This window comes from Carassius carassius, chromosome 4 (assembly GCF_963082965.1).
Source record: "Carassius carassius chromosome 4, fCarCar2.1, whole genome shotgun sequence".
NCBI classification, from domain to species: domain Eukaryota; kingdom Metazoa; phylum Chordata; class Actinopteri; order Cypriniformes; family Cyprinidae; genus Carassius; species Carassius carassius.
Genome location: NC_081758.1, coordinates 22,556,954 through 22,580,010, shown reverse-complemented (window position 1 = coordinate 22,580,010; position 23,057 = coordinate 22,556,954). Strand labels below are relative to the sequence as shown.

At 37.8% G+C, this 23,057-nt stretch overlaps 1 protein-coding gene across 1 annotated transcript in view; it reads right to left on the bottom strand.

The window, feature by feature from the left end:
• The window catches only part of LOC132139511 (ras-GEF domain-containing family member 1B-A-like), a 70,380-nt gene extending 55,293 nt beyond the window's left edge, over nt 1-15,087 (bottom strand). Inside the window, exon 1 of the mRNA XM_059547915.1 lies at nt 14,707-15,087. Coding sequence (XP_059403898.1) covers nt 14,707-14,775 — 69 coding nt within the window. The 5' untranslated portion in view covers nt 14,776-15,087. The remainder of the gene's footprint in view (nt 1-14,706) is intronic.
• Nucleotides 15,088-23,057: the final 7,970 nt, after the last annotated feature.

Genomic DNA, 23,057 nt, shown 5'->3' with positions numbered 1-23,057 from the left:
AATTTGTCAACACTTATAATAAGAAATTTTATTATTGTATCCGATTGTGTTGATCCATAAATATTTTATTTGCTTTCAAATTTGACAAACATTACAAACCAATTTTATCCAATACTCCCTGGATAGAAATCATATCAGATTAGATTAAACTAAAAGCAACCATAGAAGGCAAATGGAAGACTGTAGCTTGTGTTTTTAACATTTTCATTAAATAGGTATGGTTGGGAGGGGGTGCTGACATCATTAAACCGTTTAATGGCAACTACCAAACAAACCATACCCCAGACTGAGAAGATAATGTGAAATAATTTACATGCAAGACACAAATGTCAAGGACGTCGAGGATCAAATCGGCATACATGAGCAGTATATCATTGCAGTTAATGGCAAAGAAACCTAATGAAGTGCTGTAATTAATGCAATCAATTAATACAACATGACCATTGGTTCAGCGGCTAATATAAAATGTAAAAATCTAATTCTGAAGCACAGTGTTTAATTATACAGCATCACTGCATTATTTTAACATACAGAGACAAAAGGTCTATAATTCTTAGATAGAGCTATTCACTGACATTCCCATTCATCTTAGAGGCAGTTTCTTGCTAAGTACAAGACTGCACAAGAAGTATGTGATTTCCCCTCTTTAGTTCGATTAGAGCTGTGCAATTAATTGAAATAGAAAAATTGTAAAATTTTGATTTCGGCTTCCAGCAATTATGAAAATCCAATAATCGAGATAAAACAATATGTGGCCCATTCCGCCGCTTTCTTACAGTGAAGATTAGGTTTTATTTTACTTTAAATTTTTACATTTCTGTAGAAGGCGGTTAGCTGAAAACTTTAGACTTGCAGTGAAAATTTTAAGCACTGTTTGTTTCATTTGTGTCTTTTTTTCTATTGTATTTTTCCTTTGCTTTTTTGTTTTTATTGTATTACTAAAAGACTGTTTAATTGTGACTTTTTTGTTTAGTTTTTTACTTAAAAATGTTACCCTAGTATTCTGCTGCAGTTCTGAGAATTGTGACATTTTGCTGGTATCTAAAATGTAGATGTCATAGCAACCTTATCTACAGAAAATATATATTTGATATATATTGCTATCTTTAAATAAAGAAAGAGAGTCTGACTTGTAATCCGAAGGCTGTGGGTTCGAGTCTCAGGTCCCACAGTTATTGTTAATAGGGGAAGCGAATAACCAGCGCTCTCTTCCACCCTCAATACCAGGCCTGGGGTGAGACCCTTGAGCAAGGCATCGTTCCCCAGGCACCGCACCAATACGGCTGCCCACTGCTCCAGGTGTATGTTCACTACTGTGTGTGTGCACTTTAACTCGGTTAAATAATTGTGTGTGTGTGTGTATATATATATATATATATATATATATATATATATATATATATATATATATATATATATATATATATATATATATATATATATATATATATATCAGTGATGCGCGGGTTGATCCAAAATGAGCGGGTGCCTGCGGTCACGTTACGAGTCATCCAGAATTTTTTTAATGATATTCGGGTCGCGGTCGATCGGGTCATTTGAAATAAAGATGCCAATTAAACCTTTGTAATTTATATAGTAGTAGAGACAATTTTGAAATACATAAGCCTACACTTATTGGCTGAATAACTGGCGCGATTATAGAGTGACCACCTGTCCCGCTTTACGTTGTACTGTACAGCAGTTTTACCCTTTGTCCCGCCTCACGGAAATTGAGCATCTGTCCCGCTTTTTCATTCGACCCTGCCTAATAAAAACAAGGATACGTCCATAGGCGTACTGTTAACTTATGTCCAATAGTGCAGAGGAGAGCAATAATAGCGTTAGTCGATAGGCTGAGTCATACGTCAATCAAACTGTTGACTGGTGCACGAACGCCTCCTCAACAATCTCAAATTGGAGAGCGCGCGCGCTGTTCGCTCAGGTTAAGCAGCCATGGCCAGTGTGGCCACGAAAAAGAGAAGATGCACTTTTAATAGCGAATGGACCGCTACATACTCTTGGTTAAGACCTGTAGATGGCGAAGCAGAGAGAGCTTTTTGCATTTTATTCAAAAGCAGTTTTTCTGTGGGACATGGTGGAGAATATCGACGTGAAGCGACATGGTGCATGTGAGTACCACAGAAAAAAAGCACACAATCAAGAAACATGCAAATCAGTGCAATCGGTTTTCAATAAACCAAATGACAGCAGAAGTGACGAGCATTTATCATACCGTACATCACATTCATATCACTCTACTGACTGCAGTAACAAGTTAGCCCCAGTCATTGTTCCAGATTCTGAAATAGCTAAGAAAAAAGCTGTAGAAACTTTGGGTGATATTTTGGGTCAGGTAATGTCTTAATCTTTTAGTCGGTGGGTTTAAAAAGAAATATAGGCAATATATTACAGAACGCTTGAAATGCATTTCTCTGTGGCGTTCATGGCAAGTCTGCATCGTCAACTTCATCTTAGCAGCGACACAGAAAACACCAGTTTATTACTAAACAATTAAATGTCTCCTTGCTAATTTAGACACATTCATAATCATTACTTTAACCGGTTCTTTGTGGCAAGCCTTATCTGTGCGGTCATAACGCTTATTATCCTGTAGGCCATAGCCTATTTACGTAATTAAATTAATATAAAGGGGCGACGCATTTACTACTTTTAAAAAATGCGGGCTAGGAAGCGGGTCGGGTTCAATATTTTTTTTTTCTTTTTTCTTTTTTTTGTGGTCCAAGTAGCGGGCGGGTTAGTTGGAAACATCGGGCTGGTGCGGGTTGTTTATACACTGACCCGCGCATCACTGATATATTTATATATATAATATTGACCAAAATAATTGTGATTATGATTTTTGCCATAATGAAGCAGCCCACTTGTCTGAACTATAGTAGTCTTACTGGCTAATATATATATATATATATATATATATATATATACACACACACACACACACACACACACACACACACATGCTTTTTTCACTTGAGGGACTTTGAAAGTTTATATAAAGGAGTAAAACTTCTTTTTTGGAGACACTTGTAGATAATCAAATACCAAAGTGTTTCCTCTTTAGGGTCAAACAGAGCTATGCAGAGTATTTCAGAGTCGGAATTTGCTGACAGAATTAATATAAATATTTTCTTAAAAGCACTTCAACTATCCAAACAGGAGGTATATTACCACATTATCACGCACATCTCCTTTCACACGAGCTCTTACATAAAGCTGACCTTGGTTAACATAGCCTGTTGATGCTGGTGAAAGTGTGGACAGCACAGAGGCAGCCACTCCATCCAGCGGACATCCATTTTATCAGTGTCAGGGTGACGGAGTGGTCCCATCTGATGTCCTGACTGCGTCTGCTCACCCCTGGCCTGCCCAGCTGTGAGTCCTCCTCTCTCACAATGTGTGACAAGCAGACTCAGGGGCAGCTAATGCACAGAACATGCCTCATAAAACAAAAGGAGAGAATAATGTAGAATGGCTTTTTTACAGTTCAGGATAAATTACCTTGATATCCTGAAACAGGGCTTGAGAGAAAGCCAATATGAAGTTTTGCTCTTGAAGGCTCACTGGAGTATTGGAGCCGTCATATAATTACAAAAGACTAACCTCCGGCTACGTTTATGGCAGATTTAAAAAAATGAATAAAAAAATCTCACTGGCAAGAGATGGAAATCTCTGAAGGTTGCAGAGGTCAGAATATCATAGTGTTCAATATATAAGATCTAACACACACTAAAAATCTGGCATTCAGAATCTTATGGAAACCCTGACATAAAGTTTTAGGATTTAGTGAAATTTTAAACAAATAAACATTATGATGTCAAATGAAAACAAAAGGAAATACTTCTACGTCACTAATCACTAAAAGTTTAGAAATGTAAAGAGCCCCCTTATTGTTTATTTCAGAGGACTGATACAGAGTTCATACAAATTAACCAAGGATTTGTGCAAATTAGAATCCTCTTATTATTTTGGTAAAGCTTCCCATAATTTAGAAACACAGCTGCTTATGAAAGCACAAGAGGCACCCAAGCGTTCATTAAAAATCTTTTTGGCAAGCACCTTTTCCATTCTAAGTCCCTTCGCATAATTCGCCGCCAAGATCTTCGCTGATTAGCTTGTTATGTGTGAGTGACATGTCTCTCTTTTGAGACCTTGAGCCTGATGATTGCCCATTGCAAACAGCAGGTGGGTTGAGTCGGGCCTTTGTTCATGACTAATGAGACACAAAGAAAGATTGACACACGGCATCGGGAGAAAAGGTTTTCAAGGGAAGCATTGTATGAAGAGATTATGCTTTAAAAATAAAACTGAGACTTTTCTCGTGTTCCCAGGAAAAAAAAAATCTAATCAAATGAACTCACTGTGAGAGGAAAGAGAATGTTTATAGAGAAGAAAGAGTGCTAAAGGTGTTTCAAAGCATCTGAATATATCCATTTTTGTGTCTCTTTGGAAATAATTGTGATGCTAATGGTTGATCATATTCAATATATAAGGCCCAACTGAAAAAAAACAACAACAAAAAAACACATAACTACACATTAAACAGTGGTCTGGGTAAAACCACTCTTCTCAGTATGCTTAATGGCGTCAAGTGAAATGCCACAATAACACACGAGAAAAAGAGATCGGTTACCCCCAAGTCAAAAATCTGTCATTAAAATGGAAATTGCCTCAGATAAGAGCCAATGAAGGTCAATTGAAAACTCTAATAGGGACAAAAAGAGATAAAGCCTTCAAAGCCTTTCAGCAGAAAATATTTGCACATACTGTATGACAAACCCAGACTTCAGAGGATATATTTACGAAAATGAAATCATTCCTACATGGAAAGCACATAACAATGATAAAATGTAATTCAAAACATTTTATTAGCTATTTTCAAGATTATAATTATTATAAGCCTGGATAATCTGAACATTTCCACATTTTTCAAAACTGCAATTATGGTGACCTTAAAAACTTTAATCGTTTAAATCAGCTATGAAAAATATGCATTAAAACATGGCTTCTAACAAATGTTACCGTATTAATCTGCAAATGAAGCAACAAATTGTGAGAAATACAGGATTTGTGATACTTTAACATTTTTCTCTGGATCTTATTTTGAAAAGGGTTGTATATATATATATATTAAAGGCTTAATCCACTTTCAATCTATAGAAAAATAAAATGCAATTTTCTTATAGATAACTCCTCTTGTACTCCATACATACAAATCTGTCTGAGCATAAATGCTTAACTAGGCCACCAACACAACAAAATACATACAACTCTGTACTACTCAGCATAAACTAGATTTCCTTCTGCTTAGAAAAAAGGGGTTTGTGGTTAACTCATGATGGATTTTATCCAGTGAAAGCGATTACTCTGCACATTATTTTGCACTGCATTTCATTTTCTGCATTTGCATCAACAATGTTTAAAGTCAAACATACTGGTTTCAGCTATCCAGCTGCATCACCTGCAGAAAGTACATTGTCTTTTTTCCCCCAAGGCTGAAGGACATTTAATTAAAAGACTGCATCTTTTGCATAAAACGGTGTATACTGTAGGTTGCATGTTTCTGACAAACAGTATGATAGGCTACACTCAAAAGCACAGAGTTTAGAGTCTGGCCTTCACTTTCTTTTTGTGCTGCACATTGAAAAATCCATTAAAGAAATTAGGTCCTTTATTCTAAAGTTAGTCAAAGGACAAGGAAACATGTCAGGACTGAAGAACAAGCATAAATGTCTGTCCAGTGTCCAAACACATGAGAAAACTGACATCAGTCTCACAGAAGTCTTTCATTGAACCCGGAATGTGTGCATTTAACGTTATGTTTATTTGGGAAATCTTTCACAACCCTTTTGAGTTGTTTATTTAACAAACATTGTAAATATATTAACAGCAAACTCTGTTGATGAAACAGTTTGTAACTTTTTTTTTTTGAACAAAATTGATCTTAAAAGTCACTTGCTTCCAATCTCTAGAAAACTTCATAGCTTGCAGTGAATGTAATTTTTTTTCAGAGTTTATTCCTAAAATATATGCAGAAACTCACTAGTGGAGTATGCTGATCAGGCTGAGAATGGCCAAGGCTCGTCTTTTCTGCTTGTGTATGCTGGTTAGGATCTGTCTGTGACCTCCATATCCTTGAGATCTCACATCTAATAACTGCACTGATCACACTGATCTCTACATGTATGCAAGTTTTGAGAAGGAAGTAGTCTTGACCACGTTCTCATTTTTCATTAACTAAACAAGCTAAAAGCCTGTTTCTTTTTGACAGTACTGCATGAATCACACTTATTAGGCAGATTACGGGCATCAAAACAACAAAAGATTCACACACACAGAAAAATCTGTATTGTAAACATTGGTTCTCACATTGGTTTTTGAGAAAATCTCTCCCAGTTCCTGTCTGCCGTGCTGCTGACGTGGTTTGCGATTGTAACTCCATGTAGCTTTGCTTTTCTGTTGAATCTCTATATTAATATCACTCTCTGTTGTTTAAAGTGATAAAATATAACTTAATTCCCACCATATTTCTGATATTATCTATCAAACTAATGATTAATTTGATTGTTCGCTTTTATTCTAAAACCATGAGTGCAGCACATTAGTATTTAGTAGTTTTTCGTATTAAGTAGTTAGCCGGTTAGCTTGTCATTCGCGTATATTGCCATTTTCAGTTTTTTCTCACTCAGTTTCTTTTCTCTCTGTCTTCGCTTTTTTTCCCACGAGTTCATCAGACAACAGTGGTAAGTCAGAAACAGTAATCAATCATGGTTAGTGTTAGCTTCTCCTCGTGCTATTATTGTTCTTCCCCACCGCTTGCAGGGAAATAGTTAGGCTGACAAAGATTTCAGAATTAGGGACATACAACCTAACTTTAAATGAGGACAGTAAGAATGTGAGGGCTGTAGATACGGCTTTGGAGCTCAGGGAGTCCTGTACATTGTTCGGTTCCAGTTACAATACCTCTTCAGCAAGGATGACTACAGGTAGGTCACTGTGAGGCAGCATAGTTGCGGGTCAAAACACCCCTCTTTCATTCAAATTAAAACATTAAACAGGTTCTCCCCACTCAGTAACGCACCCACTGAGAAATCTGATCAAAGTGCTCTTGTTATTGGCGATTCTATTGTACAGAACGTGAAAATAGAGACACCAGCCACCATAGTCAAATGTTTACCAGGAGCCAGAGTGCCTGACATCTTGGCAAATTTAAAAGTGCTGGCTAATGCTAAATGTAAATTCAGTAAGATTGTTATTAATGCCAATGCTAATGATGTTCGACTTCGCCAGTCGGAGATCACTAAAAAATAATATTAAAGAGGTGTGTGAACTTGCTAGTACAATGTCTGACACTGTAATATGCTCTGGTCCCCTTCCTGCTTTCCGTGGTGATGAGATGGCTGGATGTCTAAAGCCTGGTTCACACGGGACGATTTTAAAATTGTCGGTCGATTTTCCAAACCTGAGAGACCCCATACACGGCGATAAAAAATCATGGGTCTAACAGTTTTGCTCGTACAGTGTGTGGTGGTGTGCAGCCACATGGCAAAATCAACACATCACACATGAATTGATTTGACTCCCGAGCATTCCCAGGTCAGACGGGAAATCTCGCAAAATCCCTCGAGATCAAACGTGACTTCAGAGTAAACAATCATGGCGGACGAAGAGGATGCAGTGGCCATAGTTTGTGCTTTGTTTTTAACCGAAAAAAAACCCACAAGAAAACGCGAGCATGGACTATACTTGCTACATCATGATAAGGAGGTGAGTTGTTGTTTTATCTCATAGAAATGTCGTTACGTACTACACTGATTAATTACCGTTGAAATAAACGTTCATATATTCATTTCCATGTACTCTGGTGGACTGCAGTTGTGGATGTAGTTATGCCCATCGACTTTCTGGTGCGCCATGCCGCCGGCTGTTTTGATTTTGTTACCCGGTACTTCCTCGCCGCCTCGTCACCTCGCTTTCTGATTGGCGCCACAGTCCACAGGCTGCATGATCGTTTGTCCTCGGGGGACACCACACATGAGAAGAAATCGGGCCAAATAAATCCAACATGTTGGATATCACCGATTTGAGATCAGAGCGGTCCCGACGTCCTTCCGAGCAGAGGAGGGCAGTCTTAACACACCACACACGGCAGGAATATCTGATCAGATTATTTTACGATAATCGGAGCAACCTTAAGATTGTCGGAAGGGGTGAATCGGGGCTAAAATCGGCCTAATTATCCTGCCGTGTGAACCAGACTTAAGTGGTGCCCAGAGAATAACATAGGTTTCATAGACAATTGGACGGGTTTTTGGGGCAGAACTGACGTGTTGAAAAGAGATGGTCTCCATCCCTACTGGGATGGTGCCAGTCTTCTCTCTAGAAATATGGCACATAGTTTTAGAGTTTGCATTTGACTAACTGGGGCCCAGGTCAGGAAGCAGACAGACTGACTAAACCGACTCTGCTAACCACCTCACATCACAGAAGTCAGTTAATTCTCAGAACATAGAGACCCTTTCACCTAGATATCACACTAGAGTGTCTGTTCCCTGAATTAGAAATAAAAATAAAAAAAACCTTCAAACAAATTTAAGAGTAACCATTTAATTGATGTTCAACAAATAAAAAATGTATATGATACAGAGAAACAAATTATAAAGCTTGGCTTATTGAAAATCAGGTCCCTTTTTTTATAAAATGGCTTTTTGTAAATTATATAATCACTGATCATAACCTAGATGTGCTCTGTTTGACAGAAACCTGAATAAAACCAGATGATTACATTATTTTAAATAAGTTTAACCCACAAGATTACTGTTATAAACATGAGCCGCATCCAAAAGGGTGAGGAGTTGCCTCAATTTATAGATTATTGAACCATCAAAAGATTTGTGAGTGGTTCCCAATCCTGGTCCTGGAGGTACCCCAACACTGCACATTTTGCATGTCTCCTTCATCAAGCAGACCATAACCAGGCCATCAGTTCATTGTTAGAGACTCCAAGCCATTAAAAGTGTGTGTAACAGAAAGGAGACATGCCAAATCTGCAGTGTTGGGGTGTCTCCAGGATCAGGATTGGGAACCTCTGTCCTAGACGACCATCGGGAGACCACGGTTAGACCACAGAACCAGATGAGCCCTCTGCAAAATTTGCTGCAGCATAGATCAACATGCTGGTTCCTTTGGGTGAAGGAGAACTGCCCCCTAAACCCACCCTCCCTGACTGAGCCTTGTTTCTCCCAAGGTTTTTTCTCCATTCGGTCACCGTTGAAGTTTTGGTTTCTTGCCGCTGTTGTCCCTGGCTTGCTTAGTTGGGGACACTTCATTTCCAGTGATATCATTGACTTGATTGCACAGATACTATTTAAACTGAACTGAGCTGGACGATGACATCAATGAATTCAATGATGAACTGCCTTTAACTTAAAATGTAGTGTTAACTATTGTCCTTTTGCATTGACACACTATTTTCCAATTTTCATATTGTAAAGCTCCGTTTTTACACAATCTGTCATCTTAAAAGTGCTATATAAATAAAGGTGACTTGACTAAACACTGCCTCACAGTGGAAGGATTAGGAGAAAAAAAAAGTTTATCTACAAAAAAAAAAAGTGTCTACATAAGTTTCTCTACACTACACTTTAAATAAATACTATGATTTGATAATGCTAAAATTGCTACACAAAAAATTTGTACTCAAAAAAATCTATATTAATAGTAAAATTGCCTTTTAGCCTTGTATGAATGAATGAATGAAATGGGCATAGGTGGAGCATGTGTAAGGCTTTGTCATGGGACTTTTTTACCAAATTGGACCAAAATGCCCCTGCACAATTAAATTAAATCTATTAAGTCTTTTGTGAACAAAGTGTCTATTACAGCATTTAATTAAGATCAGCTCATATTGAACCATATTTCTTTTTAGAGTGTTGTGCATTATAACCAATCACACATGATTCTGTTGAATTTAAGAATGAAAAGTGTTCAGATGAGTCATCGCAGAAATGCTGTTTTATTTAGTGTGCGCTCTCACGGACTAAATTTTGCTTTCTTGCGAATTCTTTCATCATAAACAACAAAGTGCACTAGTGTAGATGTACATACAATGTAAGTAGGAGATTCAGTTCATTGTGTAGACAGCTTAAGTGACTATAACGATAGTTTTATTAAAAGAGAGAAAGAGAGAGTGCTTAAACGTACAAAGTTAGTGATAATGTTCTACACTCACTTTCTGTGTATAATTTATTAGCTTTGAAAGAACTAGTAGCTACATTGGCAATTTTGCACATTTGCATATCAAAACAAAGTGATCATAAAGTGTGTTTAAACCTGTATCACATCTTGCAACATATAAGCCGCAACTTTCCAGAGAAAATGAGGGATTGCTGCATAAATCCATGTTATAAGAGCCAGTCATGTTTAAGCTCACACCAGCCAAGTGGCAATTGTCAGTTTAAGGTAAGAAATGGATTGAGTTTTGGTTGGCAGCATTTCAGTGTCCATTCTGAAATGGCCTGTCAAGAACACTGACTTGGTTCTGATTAGGAGTGAAGCTGTCGGGATGGGACTTTTGCTTTTTCCATCCCTCCATATCTCAAAACCCATTTATGAAGTTGACATATTTGTTTGGGTTCTATTATACTCTACAGATCTTTCAAACAGCTGGAATATGTTTGAAGGATGCCATAGCAGTCCTTTGTGTGTGTGTGTGTGTGTGTGTGTGTGTGTGTGTGTGTGTGTGTGTGTGTGTGTGTGTGTGTGTGTGTGTGTGTGTGTGTGTGTGTGTGTGTGTGTGTGTGTGTGTGTGTGTTTGTGTGTGTGTGTGTGTGTGTGTGTGTGTATGCATGGTAACCTTGCCAGACTCAATCTCATGCTGAGAGTCAAACAAGTGACCACAGGACACTAATGAGGTCCAGATCAGAGCCAGCTTGACATTCAACACCTTCACCCTCCACACCACAGTAGTCTGACCAGCCACATCTCCTTTACTGAACATTTCTAGAAACCTAAAACTAACAAAACTGAACCAGTCTTCATTGAAGTTCATTCATCCATCTACAGGGAGAGAAAGATTGCAAAAGGGCTAAAAACTTAAAATTATGACAACTAGTATCTGCTTATGGTCGCTATTAAGGTGTTTCTCATGTTATCTTACTGCGATTATAGTATAACTGTCTATTATCTAATGCTTCATAAAATAACACTACTGGCCAGATTTTCTAGAGGTAAACTAATGTGTACCAAAAAAACGATGTTATTTCATCAACATTCAGGCTAGTGTGCTTGAGAGACAATAGAAATAAATATGCTTCTACGCTGGAACTATTGGTTGTTTGGAACTATTGGCTGCTCCATGACACGCTTTGCTTCTGGATTCCTCAGTTCCAATGGAACGGCTCTGATATGGATAAAGACATCGCAAGCACTGTAACTGAACAAAAGAAAGAACGTTTCCTTAACTCAGCGATTGAACTCACTGGTACACAAACAGCATCAACTCTGAGAGAAATTAAACATGGAAATTATTTAAAAGCAAAACAGCAAATCAGAACCACGTGCTGGACCGTGTATGTCATACTGAAATGGTTTTTCTATATTATACGGAGAATTGTGACATCCCTAACATACAGTATATATATATATAGAGAGAGAATTTTATTTAATGAATTTAACATCATTGTATGGACTCATTGGAAGTCTGTTGAGGACCCCCAGAGGGAGAACCAGTGCTTTAACCCAAATGAACCCAAAACACCTAAAGGTGCATCTCAAAAAATTTTAATATCATGGAAAAGTTCTTTATTCTTTTAATTCAATAAAAAAAAAAGTTAACTTTCTTTAAAAATAAATAAATAAATAAAAATAAATCACACAAACTGAAATATTTCAAGAGTTTTTTGTTTTAATTCTGATGGTTACGACTTACAGCTTAGGAAAATTTAAAATTCAGAATCTCAATTTTTTAAAATATATTTTCTCAAAGATCAAGCAAATAAAAACAATTTACAAAACAGTAATGTTCAAGATGTTTAATTATGGACTCAATACTTGGTTGGGACTCCTTTTGCATGAATTACTGCTTCAGTGCTGCGTGGCATGGAGGCGATCAGTCTGTGGCACTGCTGAGGCATTATTGAAGCCCAGGTTGCTTTGATAGCAGCCTTCAGCTCCTCTGTATTGTTTGTCAGATGTTTCTCATCTTCCGCTTCACAATACCCCATAGATTCTCCAAGAGGTTCAGGTCAGGTGAGTTGGCTGACTAATCAAGCACAGTAACATCATGGTCAGCACACCACTTGGAAGTGGGTTTGGCAGAGTGGGCAGGTGCTAAAGTCCTGCTGGAAAATGAAATCAGCATCTCCATAAAGCTTGTCAGCAGATGGAAGCATAAAGTGCTCCAAAATCTCCTGATAGATAGCTGCACTGACTTTGGACTTGATAAAACACAATGGACAAACACCAGCAGACGTCACGGCACCCAAATCATCACTAACTTCAGAAACTTCACACTGGACTTTGGATTCTGTGCCTCTCCACTCTTCCTCCAGACTCCAGACCTTGATTTCCAAATGAAATGCTTAATTTACATTCATCTGAAAAGAGGACAGTGGACCACTGAGCAACAGTCCAGTTCTTTTTCTCCTTACCCCAACTGAAATGCTTCTGCGTTTTTTCTGGTTCAGGAGTGGCTTTGTTCTAATGTGACAGCCCTTTTCCCAAAAAGCGTGGTGACTCTTGATACGCTGACTCCGGCTTCAGTCCACTCCTTGTGAAGCTCTCCAAAGTTCTTTAATTGGCTTTTCCTGACAATCTTCCCAAGGCTGTGGTCATCCCTGTTGCTTGTGCACCTTTTCCTACCACACTTTTTCCTTCCAGTCAACTCTCTATGAATATATTTTGATACAGCACTCTGTGAACAGCCAGCCCTTTCAGCAGTGACCTTCTGTGGCTTACCCTCCTTGTGGAGGGTGTTGATGATTGTCTTCTGGACAACTGTCAAGTCAGCAGTCTTTCCCATAATTGTGGTTGCATGTTCTAAACTAGTCCAAGAGGTACCCAGTATTTATACTCAAAATTAAATTAAACTAATCAAGCTCAAAATTGAATATTCTAATATTCTAAAACTATAAGTCGTAACCATCAGAATTAAAACAAAAAAAACTCTTAAAATATTTCCATTTGTGTGCAATGAATCTAGAATATTAGAAAGTTTGATTTTTGTAGTTAAATTACAAAAAATAAAGATGTTTTCCATGATATTCTAATTTTCTGAGATGTACCTCTATAAGCCAACCAAAAACGAACTGCACTCAACAGACCTAAATGTAAATTTGACAAAACACAACTCTGTAGGCCTATTAATTTTACAATATAACCTAATCAAATGTTTGAAAGTTTAAAGCTCAGTTAAGATAAATGCAAAACAACAGGACAAAAGACACAGAGCATTTCAAATATACATAGTAACACAGGGGAAGAAAGGCATAGTATACTCATGAGATTAGAGGCAAAGGCTGATCTGATGGCTTTGTGCAGATCGGATCCAAACAGAATATTCTCTTATATAATGGCCGGGAGCTAATCCCTCAACACCACTGTGCTGCAGCTGTTCTTCACTCACTATAACTGGCATTACAGACCATCAGCAAAACATTTCAATAGATCAGTGGTTCTCAATTCCAATCATACCACCGCTCTGCATATTTTGCATGTCTCTTTTTTTTGTTTTGTTACACACCTGATTCAGATAACCAGCTTGTTAGAAGAGAGCTCCATGCATGAAGTGTGTGTGTTCCGAATGACATGGTCCCTACACAGTGTTCATTACTCCCAGTATTCATTACTGAGCATGGGAAATCCTTTGAGGTTTACCTCACTTTGAAACATTCATTCTCGGTTTTGCGCTACGCCATGGCCTGCAGAGTCTTCACACAGAGATGAAACTTACTAGAAAAGTGTGAAGTGTGTCATAATATCTCTGTAAATAAATACAATTTAAATTCACATTTCACACAATTGAATGCCCTATGAATGGAAAATATTTGCTCCCTTTGAGCTAGAATCATGGCGGAATATCCTGTGAATAGAACAAATGTCTTAAGTGATAAGAGATGCATTCAAAATGTACAGATGAGTGGTACGCATGCACTGGAAGTGAAAAACACTGCAATAGATAACTGAAAAGCATGGATTCAGCTGGTGCCACTTAGAATCATTTAGTAAAAGACCACTTAGAATCATTTAGTAATTCACATGAATTTCCCCTGACACACTGACCCACATACACATGGGGCTTCTTAAGTAGCCTACATCAAGGCTGGCTGACTCCTTTCCAACAACATTATACGATTTAATGTTCATACCCATCTGAACCCACTATGTTATACATCAATAGGATCATCATCTTATGTAAAAAGTTTATCTGTTTATGTAATGAGATGCAACGCTTGTAACCACTCATTGTGTGTGGCATCAGATTTAACAAATTGTTGTGAAGGTGCCAGTCTTCCTCCAAGAACAGCATCTATTTTAATAGCTTAAACAATCAAAGAACTAAAAGCACCGCTTTAATTAAACGCTAATTAAACCAGTAACATATTGAACCTTTAAATATCTCAGATAATGAAACGCTCTGTTTAACACTGTGACACTGGTAACATGAAATCTAATTTTCTTTAATCTCACCTCGAACATTGGAGATGCTCCTTTTTCGGGCAGTGTACATCCCAGCAGCTCGGCGAGGAACTTTGCCATATAAATGTGTGTTGTGTTTCACCGGTAGATTGAAAACGCCACGGGCTGGCTCTTGTTTCTCTCACTAAAGTGCCCACAGGTAGTCTTGTTCTGTTCCAGCAGCGGTTTCCTATCCTACAGCACAACAGACCGATTTTTCGCTCCTTGGACTTTTCTTTCAGCATTTCTTTGACGCTGAACTCATAAGATTCATTGTAAAGGTGTGACAGCTCATTGTCTTTGTCTAGTCATGAGCGCGTGTGTCTGCATAGAGCGGCTCGCGAGCGCAGTGGAGTCGGGCTCATTGAAAGCCACTTGTAATCCTTGCGTAGGGGAGGGAGGACTCGGCGAGGGGACTCCAGACACTCAGATGTAGACTAAAGCCCCGACAGGTTGCCTACTTCTTTCTGGAATATCAAATACATTTTTGGTCAGTTATTATATCTAAGTATCAAAATTGCGCGCCCCGAAGCCGTTAGCAATCAAAAGTGCACTCGGCTTAGTTAGATATTTAGGATTGTACATTGCAGACCATGTTGCATGCAAATTAGTTAATTGTAATTATGTCAATTTTGGAGTCAGTGAGGCCCATTTTTATTTATTTAATTTATTTTTGCCTAGTAGCCTAGGCTATGCATCGTTATAATCGACTCATGAGTGTATATGTATATATATATATATACACGATGTTCCCTTGTGAACATCGATGTTCACAAGGGAATCCGTTGATCCGATAGATTCGTTCAAAATTCGGTTAACAACTCACTAGATGGGACCATTATTAGTTTTATTTATTTCTCATACAAAGTCATATAGACTGCTTTTATAGTGCTTTTGTGTGACTTTCGAAGTTACAGTTCAATAATACTGACTGCAAGGAAAATTGCAGATTTCATAATGCATTATTAAAATGTATGTTCTTAAACAGAAGAAAGTCACAGATGTTTGGAATGACATAAGGATGAGAAAACTGACAGAATTTTATTCTTAGGTGAACTTTCTCTTTAAGAATTAATACGATGTAAAATGCATTGGGCAAATTAGGCTAATGAATAAATATTAGAGAGTTATACAGATAGAGCATGATGTGGATAAGAGATTCAGTAATTAGGTTAATAATGTATGCGATGAGAAAATGATAAATAGCATTATTTGTATAGTGGAATATTAGGTTGGCTTGCATTCAGACATAATGCTTTTTGATGTTGTAATTCAAATTCATCAGTGACTGTCACTGGAGATCCTCTTTCGTCATGTCCAGGAGATGACCTGAATGTGTTAAAACCCAGAGTAAAAATCCTAGTTTAAATCAAATGTGTTCCAAAATGTGTCCAGAGCTTTTGAACATAGACTGATGGACTGGTGAACATATACAGTACATGATGCAAAAAGAACAGCAGGATAAAGAGACTCGCACAGTCTGTCCCTGGCATGAAATCATAATTCACACTTTAATGTTTATCAAATGTGACTGAGAATCACAAATTAAATCGTTGCCCAGGTCCCAGCTCACATGGGCAGTGGGTGGTCATAAGCAGGTGTGTGACAGTGAGAGCGCTGGCAGGGTGAGATTAGACACATTTGATGCGACTTGTGTTTTGCCATCACTGTCAGAGATCCAGAATCAAATACTGCACCTCTGAACAAACCTTTACTTTACATCAGGCATAAAGACGCTTTCTATTCCATTTTGTATATTCCCTTCTGTTTTAAAGACAGCAGCACTGGAGCTGCAGGAACTTTGTGTAAAACTTGATGATCATGTTCTCCAGCATGATTTGAGAATGAAATGAAAGTATGACACCTAGTAAAGGTAAAGGGATCCAGGGTATCTGATGCTGAGTAATCCTTCATTCACTCTTATACCCTATGATCAGAGTCCATGCCCATAGTGAGTATGAACACTACAACAGCTACCAGTCATGCTTTATGTTCAGATACTGAAAATGACATAATTAACCATAAAGCTGAAAAAAAACAACAACAACAAAAAAAACAATACTTTTGTGGCAGTTTTGAGAAATGTGTGTATGTACGAACCTGTCATATATTCTGTGGATGTGTGGATGTGTTTTAGTGCGAGGTGTCATAGGTAGACATCCTGCTCGCTGTCAGACAGCTCTGTCATGTACTCAGCTTTAAATTCTCTGGTATCCAAGCAGCTGAAAGAGGTCTCCATGGTAATACTGCATTTGCTTTCTTGTGACATTGACTGTGATAATACCAAGAATGCACTGTTCCTTAGAAACACACACAGTTCCTTAGAACTTCAATTACACTGTGATTAGTTTTTTTTTTTTTCAGAATTCTTGTTTAAAATTTGTATAATGTTTAATGCACAACTCTCTGGAATACAGCTGAAATTCACATTGGTCAATTAGCACTGTCCTGTGGTCAAATATTTTTGTATAATATACAGTAATTGATTAAAATAATTTCATCTTAAAATATTGTCTGTGCACTCATGTGGTAAAGAGTTGTAGGTAGGATGTTTTCTTTTCAGCTGAATACCTGTGGCCTAAATTATTTACTTTTATTACACTAAAATTTTTATAAAAACTATTTTCACTCAGAAATTTCTAAAGAAATTGTACAAACTAAAAAGGAAACGCAAGTACATTCAATTAAAAGTACAATTCTGAAGTATAGTAAAACTCAAATATTTTCTTGTAAAACATACTCCAATGATCGTGTTTTATTTACAATTGAAAAATTATTAATATATTACTGAGATTTCAAATGAAGACTAAGTTAACGTTTCAAAATATAATGAATTTAGTATAGCTAGTGTTGTTTCTATTCTTATCACATTTTTTACAGTATGTTTAACAATCTTTAATATATATATATATATATATATATTAAATTTTCATGTGCAGGTGGCCTGCTGTTTAACTGGCTGCTGACTAATTAAACAAACACATATGCACACACATTGACTAAACCGCTCAACATTTTAAGCCTCATTTCAGATCGCTTGACTAAAATAGTCATCCAGTGTCTCAAGCACTGGAGCTGATAAGAAGACAAACTGTACGTGAGTTCCAAAGCGTGCAGTGATTTTAATAAAGGGGTTCTAGACAGATTCCATGTTGTGCCCTGAAGATGCTCCATATGGTCTCACAGCTGTAGGATCCAGGATATCATGTCTCTCAGCACACAGACTGACCCCCTGCTATAAAATCTCTTCAGGGACGAGTTCAAGAGAGTAAAAAAAAAAAAAAAAAGATGAAAGGAAATATCGAAGGCTTTCACTTCTGCATCTGCACATGTCAGTAAAAACCCGTCATGTGGGAGATTGTAGAGATAAACTCAAGACATCCTTCTCTTTCCGGCTTTCTCTCTCGCTTTCTCATCCTTCACATCCCACGGAGATGCTTAATGCTGCTGTAAAGTGCCTGACACTTACAACGGCAGTTCCTTTTCTCTTTCTATCTCACAACTGCGGATATACTGTGTGCCAAACTGGCACTGGGATAGGCCCATAAAGCAGTGGTGACTGCAGCAATGACGCTGCAGTGCAGCAGTACCTGATTTATCGCCCCCAGCTGCTCTCAGGATGAGGGCAGGCCCATTAACAAATGAGCTTTAATTCATACGGGAAGCTCATCCCTTTCTAACCCTCCACCTCTTGCTTTCTATTCACTAGCACTATAGAGATGGCACACATTTGGGCACAGAGCAAAGACAAACTTATAGGTTTTACACTGAATGTAAGGGACAAATGAAGCCACTGAGCAGAGCTTCTTTGAGGCTTTTGAATGTTTGCATTCACTGTCAGCTGTCAAGCTTTGCTCTTTTTTTATCTATGAATTTTGGCAGCTACGTTTTTTTATCTTCACTTTCATACCGATAAGCCAAGTGTGAGCTGAGATGCAGGGTGTGTGTGAGAAAGAAGGGGAAAAACATTATTAATATTAATGTAGCCAAATACCCACATCCCAGTCCACACACTAAGATAAACATGCATACGGCACGCTTCACATCTGTGCTGCATCTCAATTTATTTCAATAATTCAGAGACTCACAGCACACATCATCTGCAAGGTTACTTCCAATGCATCAATGAGTAATGTCAAAAACACATCTGTGGAGGGAATCAAAACACCTCTGATGGCCTCTGGACATTTTAAAGTTTAGACCACAGGCTTTTAAATATTTACTAGAATATAAAGGAAAGTGTGTAAAAAATATGGCACAATATCTTATAAAGAGAACATGCTATTAGCTAAAAGGCAGTTATATTATCATTGAACTGATATACATATATAGGAAATATTGTCTTGTATGAAGCTATGCAAATAATAGTGCACATGAAAGGAGAAATGAACATTCTCAACAGAAAATAAATATATTCAAAAACGCACTGAATTCAAAACAAAGTTAACATTTTAACTTCAGTGGTCCTTAAAAATGCATTTTGTAAAATCTTTAATTGTATTTTTTTCTCTCTATCTCAAATTTAATGACCACCTAGCACTGCCTTGTGGTCCCTACGTATCAAGAATAAGTAATACATGTAAACACAATGAATAGACATAAAAGTTCCTATATAGAAATGATACACATAATTCCATTTTTCACATTAATAATGTTTTTTCTAAATTAATTAATATTATTCGTGACCCAGGATACATAGAGCCTTCCTATATGCGGCCAGCTTCTCAACAGTTAGAATATCAAGTCCACTAGCTCTGCAGAGAAGGATTAGCCCTCCTTTTCTCACACTCACTACCTTTGTTGGCTTGATCTAAAAGCTCCAGACCTTGACAGCTTCAAACAACTGGGGAAATAGAAAGAGCTCCGCTAGCCCGGTCAGGTCGTGGGTGATTACATGGCTGTTATTTGGAACCGTTCTGAGAAAAGCTTTGAGGACTCTGTGGGATCCTCTGGAGATAGTGGTATCCCAGTTCAGCAATTATTACCAACTGGTTCTGCTAACATACAGCCAGGTTTAGCTCTGGAATAGTCATGTAGGGATAAATATGTATTTCTAGAGTATTATAATGTAGATTCTAAACAGACATCAAACGGAACATTCTACTGCTTGTATTAGATTAAAGGTTTTAAAAATTCTAGGAGTTCACCACCACTCAATTATCTATCTCTATTAATACTTTTATTTAACGATCAATGATGTATTAAATTAATCAAACCCTAAAAAAAATGTATCACCAATAACAAAATATTAAGCAGCAAAAATAGAACACATATTCAGCAAATCTCTCTCTCTCTCTCTCTCTCTCTCTCTCTCTCTCTCTCTCTATATATATATATATATATATATATATATATATATATATATATATATATATATATATATATATATAATGCACTTGACAGCTGTTATCACCATTCACGTTTATATTTTTTCTACTCACAGAAAATACTGCTTGACAGCTATTTTCACCATTTACTTTTATAATATAGAAAACATCAGTGTAGACATTCACCTATTAATAACCACTTTTGAAGAATGAAGCTACTGAGTTCCATTTGTTCCAGTAAACCTTAAATATTTTAATTAGGACTTAGGACTCATCGGTTTCTGCCATTGCTATATGTAACATCATTCCACAGTCTAATCTAGAAATACACAGAATACTACTGAGAAAGATCTAAACATCCCCTCAATATGTGTCACACTGTTCTACTCCCTCTCCAGAACTGTGGTCTTCTGTTATGGCTTGAGCTTTTCTAATTCAGTGTTTCTGCACTGCTGGCCTCTCTCTGATCAGATCTAATCCATGTCTGCTGCTCACTTAGACAGAAAGGGATTTGCCTAGCCTGCTAATGCAGCCTATGCTCCTTAAAGACCATCTCCAGCCCTCTCTCCCCAGCCACTCCTGACGTGCAAACACTGAAGAGCAATTAAGATCCACTCTACGAATTACAGATTAACAGGATGGGAAGTAGATGTGATGCTGACCTACTTCTGGCTCAGAACAGTGGGACAGCAAAACATTTTCTTCCATTTGATGGACATTCTGGTGTGGTCACATTATTACTGCACATAACTTTTTCTCAAAAACCAGACAGAAAGATAAAGAGCTGTCCACTGCCATGAGATCACATGATCCAGTGACACCTCCAAAGCAGTTCATATGGCTAATGAGCCTATCCCTCAGATCTTAGTTGGTATGGATTAGCAAACGAATTAGGAAACTTCCACTTTTTAAAGCGGTTTTGCCCTACTGCTTGTGGCCAGGATACAATGTTAATCTTGTAAACCTCTACAGTTAGTACTGTGATAGTGAAATTAACTAACCTGAACTTGAACCTGTGTGTTGTATGGAGTGTTTTGAAGCACAGGCCTGACCCCGGGGCATCAGGCAAGGATTATGTCTCTGTAATCCATTCCCTTCAATGAAGAAGTTATTACAATGGTTTTCACTTGAACTTTCATGAAGGATTAATCTCTCAGGAAATCAAAAACACTCACTGGATACACTTTAATATGATGCAACAGGGATTATAATTAGAATAAAATACTGTTAGTTTTGTTTGTACATTGATATGATGATGACATATGCTGCTTTTAAATGACGGATTAAAAATACAGTTGATTAACTGCTGTTTTGACAGGTAGACAGGTTGGGCTGGCAGTACATAGACACATACCATAGTCCCTGCACTGGCTGTTACTTTGTATTTAAATTGTTTAATACCTCCTCTCTTAGCATTTTATATACATGTATATGTACAGTCGTGGCCAAAAGTTTTGAGAATTACATAAATATTAGTTTTCAAAAAGTTTGCTGCTAAACTGCTTTTAGATCTTTGTTTCAGTTGTTTCTGTGATGTACTGAAATATAATTACAAGCACTTCATACGTTTCAAAGGCTTTTATCGACAATTACATGACATTTATGCAAAGAGTCAGTATTTGCAGTGTTGGCCCTTCTTTTTCAGGACCTCTGCAATTCGACTGGGCATGCTCTCAATTAGGGATGGGACGATAACCGGTTTTATCGATAACCGTGATAAAATGTGCTGAAGGTTAGTAATATCGTTTAAAAATGAATTATCATTAAAACCGTGTTTGATTATCGCGGTTTTAATAACTCGCTATTAAATCATGTCCAGCCAGCAACAGTCTGACGCAAGCGCAGCGCACAATATTTTTTTGTTTTTTTTCGAGAAGGAATGGCGAAAGTCAGTGACTTTTCTATGATTCTACACTTTTCATTGTAAGGAAGGAAATGCCACAGAATTTAATCTTTCTTTAAATTAAGTGCATAGAGTTGCTTGTTTTATTAGTTGTTTGTTGATTATTAAATATAAAACTTGCTGAAATGTTTTCAGTGTGAGCATCAACTATTTTTGAACACTTTCATCTCGTTTCAACAAAACCGTGATAATATTGATAATCGTGATAATTTTAGTCACTATAATCGTGATATTAAATTTTCATACCATCCCATCCCTACTCTCAATCAACTTCTGGGCCAAATCCTGACTGAAAGCAACCCATTCTTTCATAATCACTTCTTGGAGTTTGTCAGAATTAGTGGGTTTTTGTTTGTCCACCCGCCTCTTGAGGATTGACCACAAGTTCTCAGTGGGATTAAGATCTGGGGAGTTTCCAGGCCATGGACCCAAAATTTCAACATTCTGGTCCCCGAGCCACTTAGTTATCACTTTTGCCTTATGGCACGGTGCTCCATCGTGCTGGAAAATGCAAACTGTTCACCAAACTGTTGTTGGAAGAAGTTGCTGTTGGAGGGTGTTTTGGTACCATTCTTTATTCATGGCTGTGTTTTTGGGCAGAATTGTGAGTGAGCTCACTCCCTTGGATGAGAAGCAACCCCACACATGAATGGTGTCAGGATGCTTTACTGTTGGCATGACACAGGACTGATGGTAGCGCTCACCTTTTCTTCTCCGGACAAGTCTTTTTCCAGATGCCCCAAACAATCGGAAAGGGGCTTCATCGGAGAATATGACTTTGCCCCAGTCCTCAGCAGTCCATTCACTATACTTTCTGCAGAAGATCAATCTGTCCCTGATGTTTTTTTTTGGAGAGAAGTGGCTTCTTTGCTGCCCTTCTTGACACCAGGCCATCTTCCAAAACTCTTGGCCTCACTGTGCGTGCAGATGCGCTCACACCTGCCTGCTGCCATTCCTGAGCAAGCAGCTGAATTCTCTTTAGGAGACGATCCTGGCGCTTGCTGGACTTTCTGGGACGCCCTGAAGCCTTCTTTACAAGAATTGAACCTCTTTCCTTGAAGTTCTTGATGATCCTAGAAATTGTTGAGTTAGGTGCAATCTTAGTAGCCACAATATCCTTGCCTGTGAAGCCA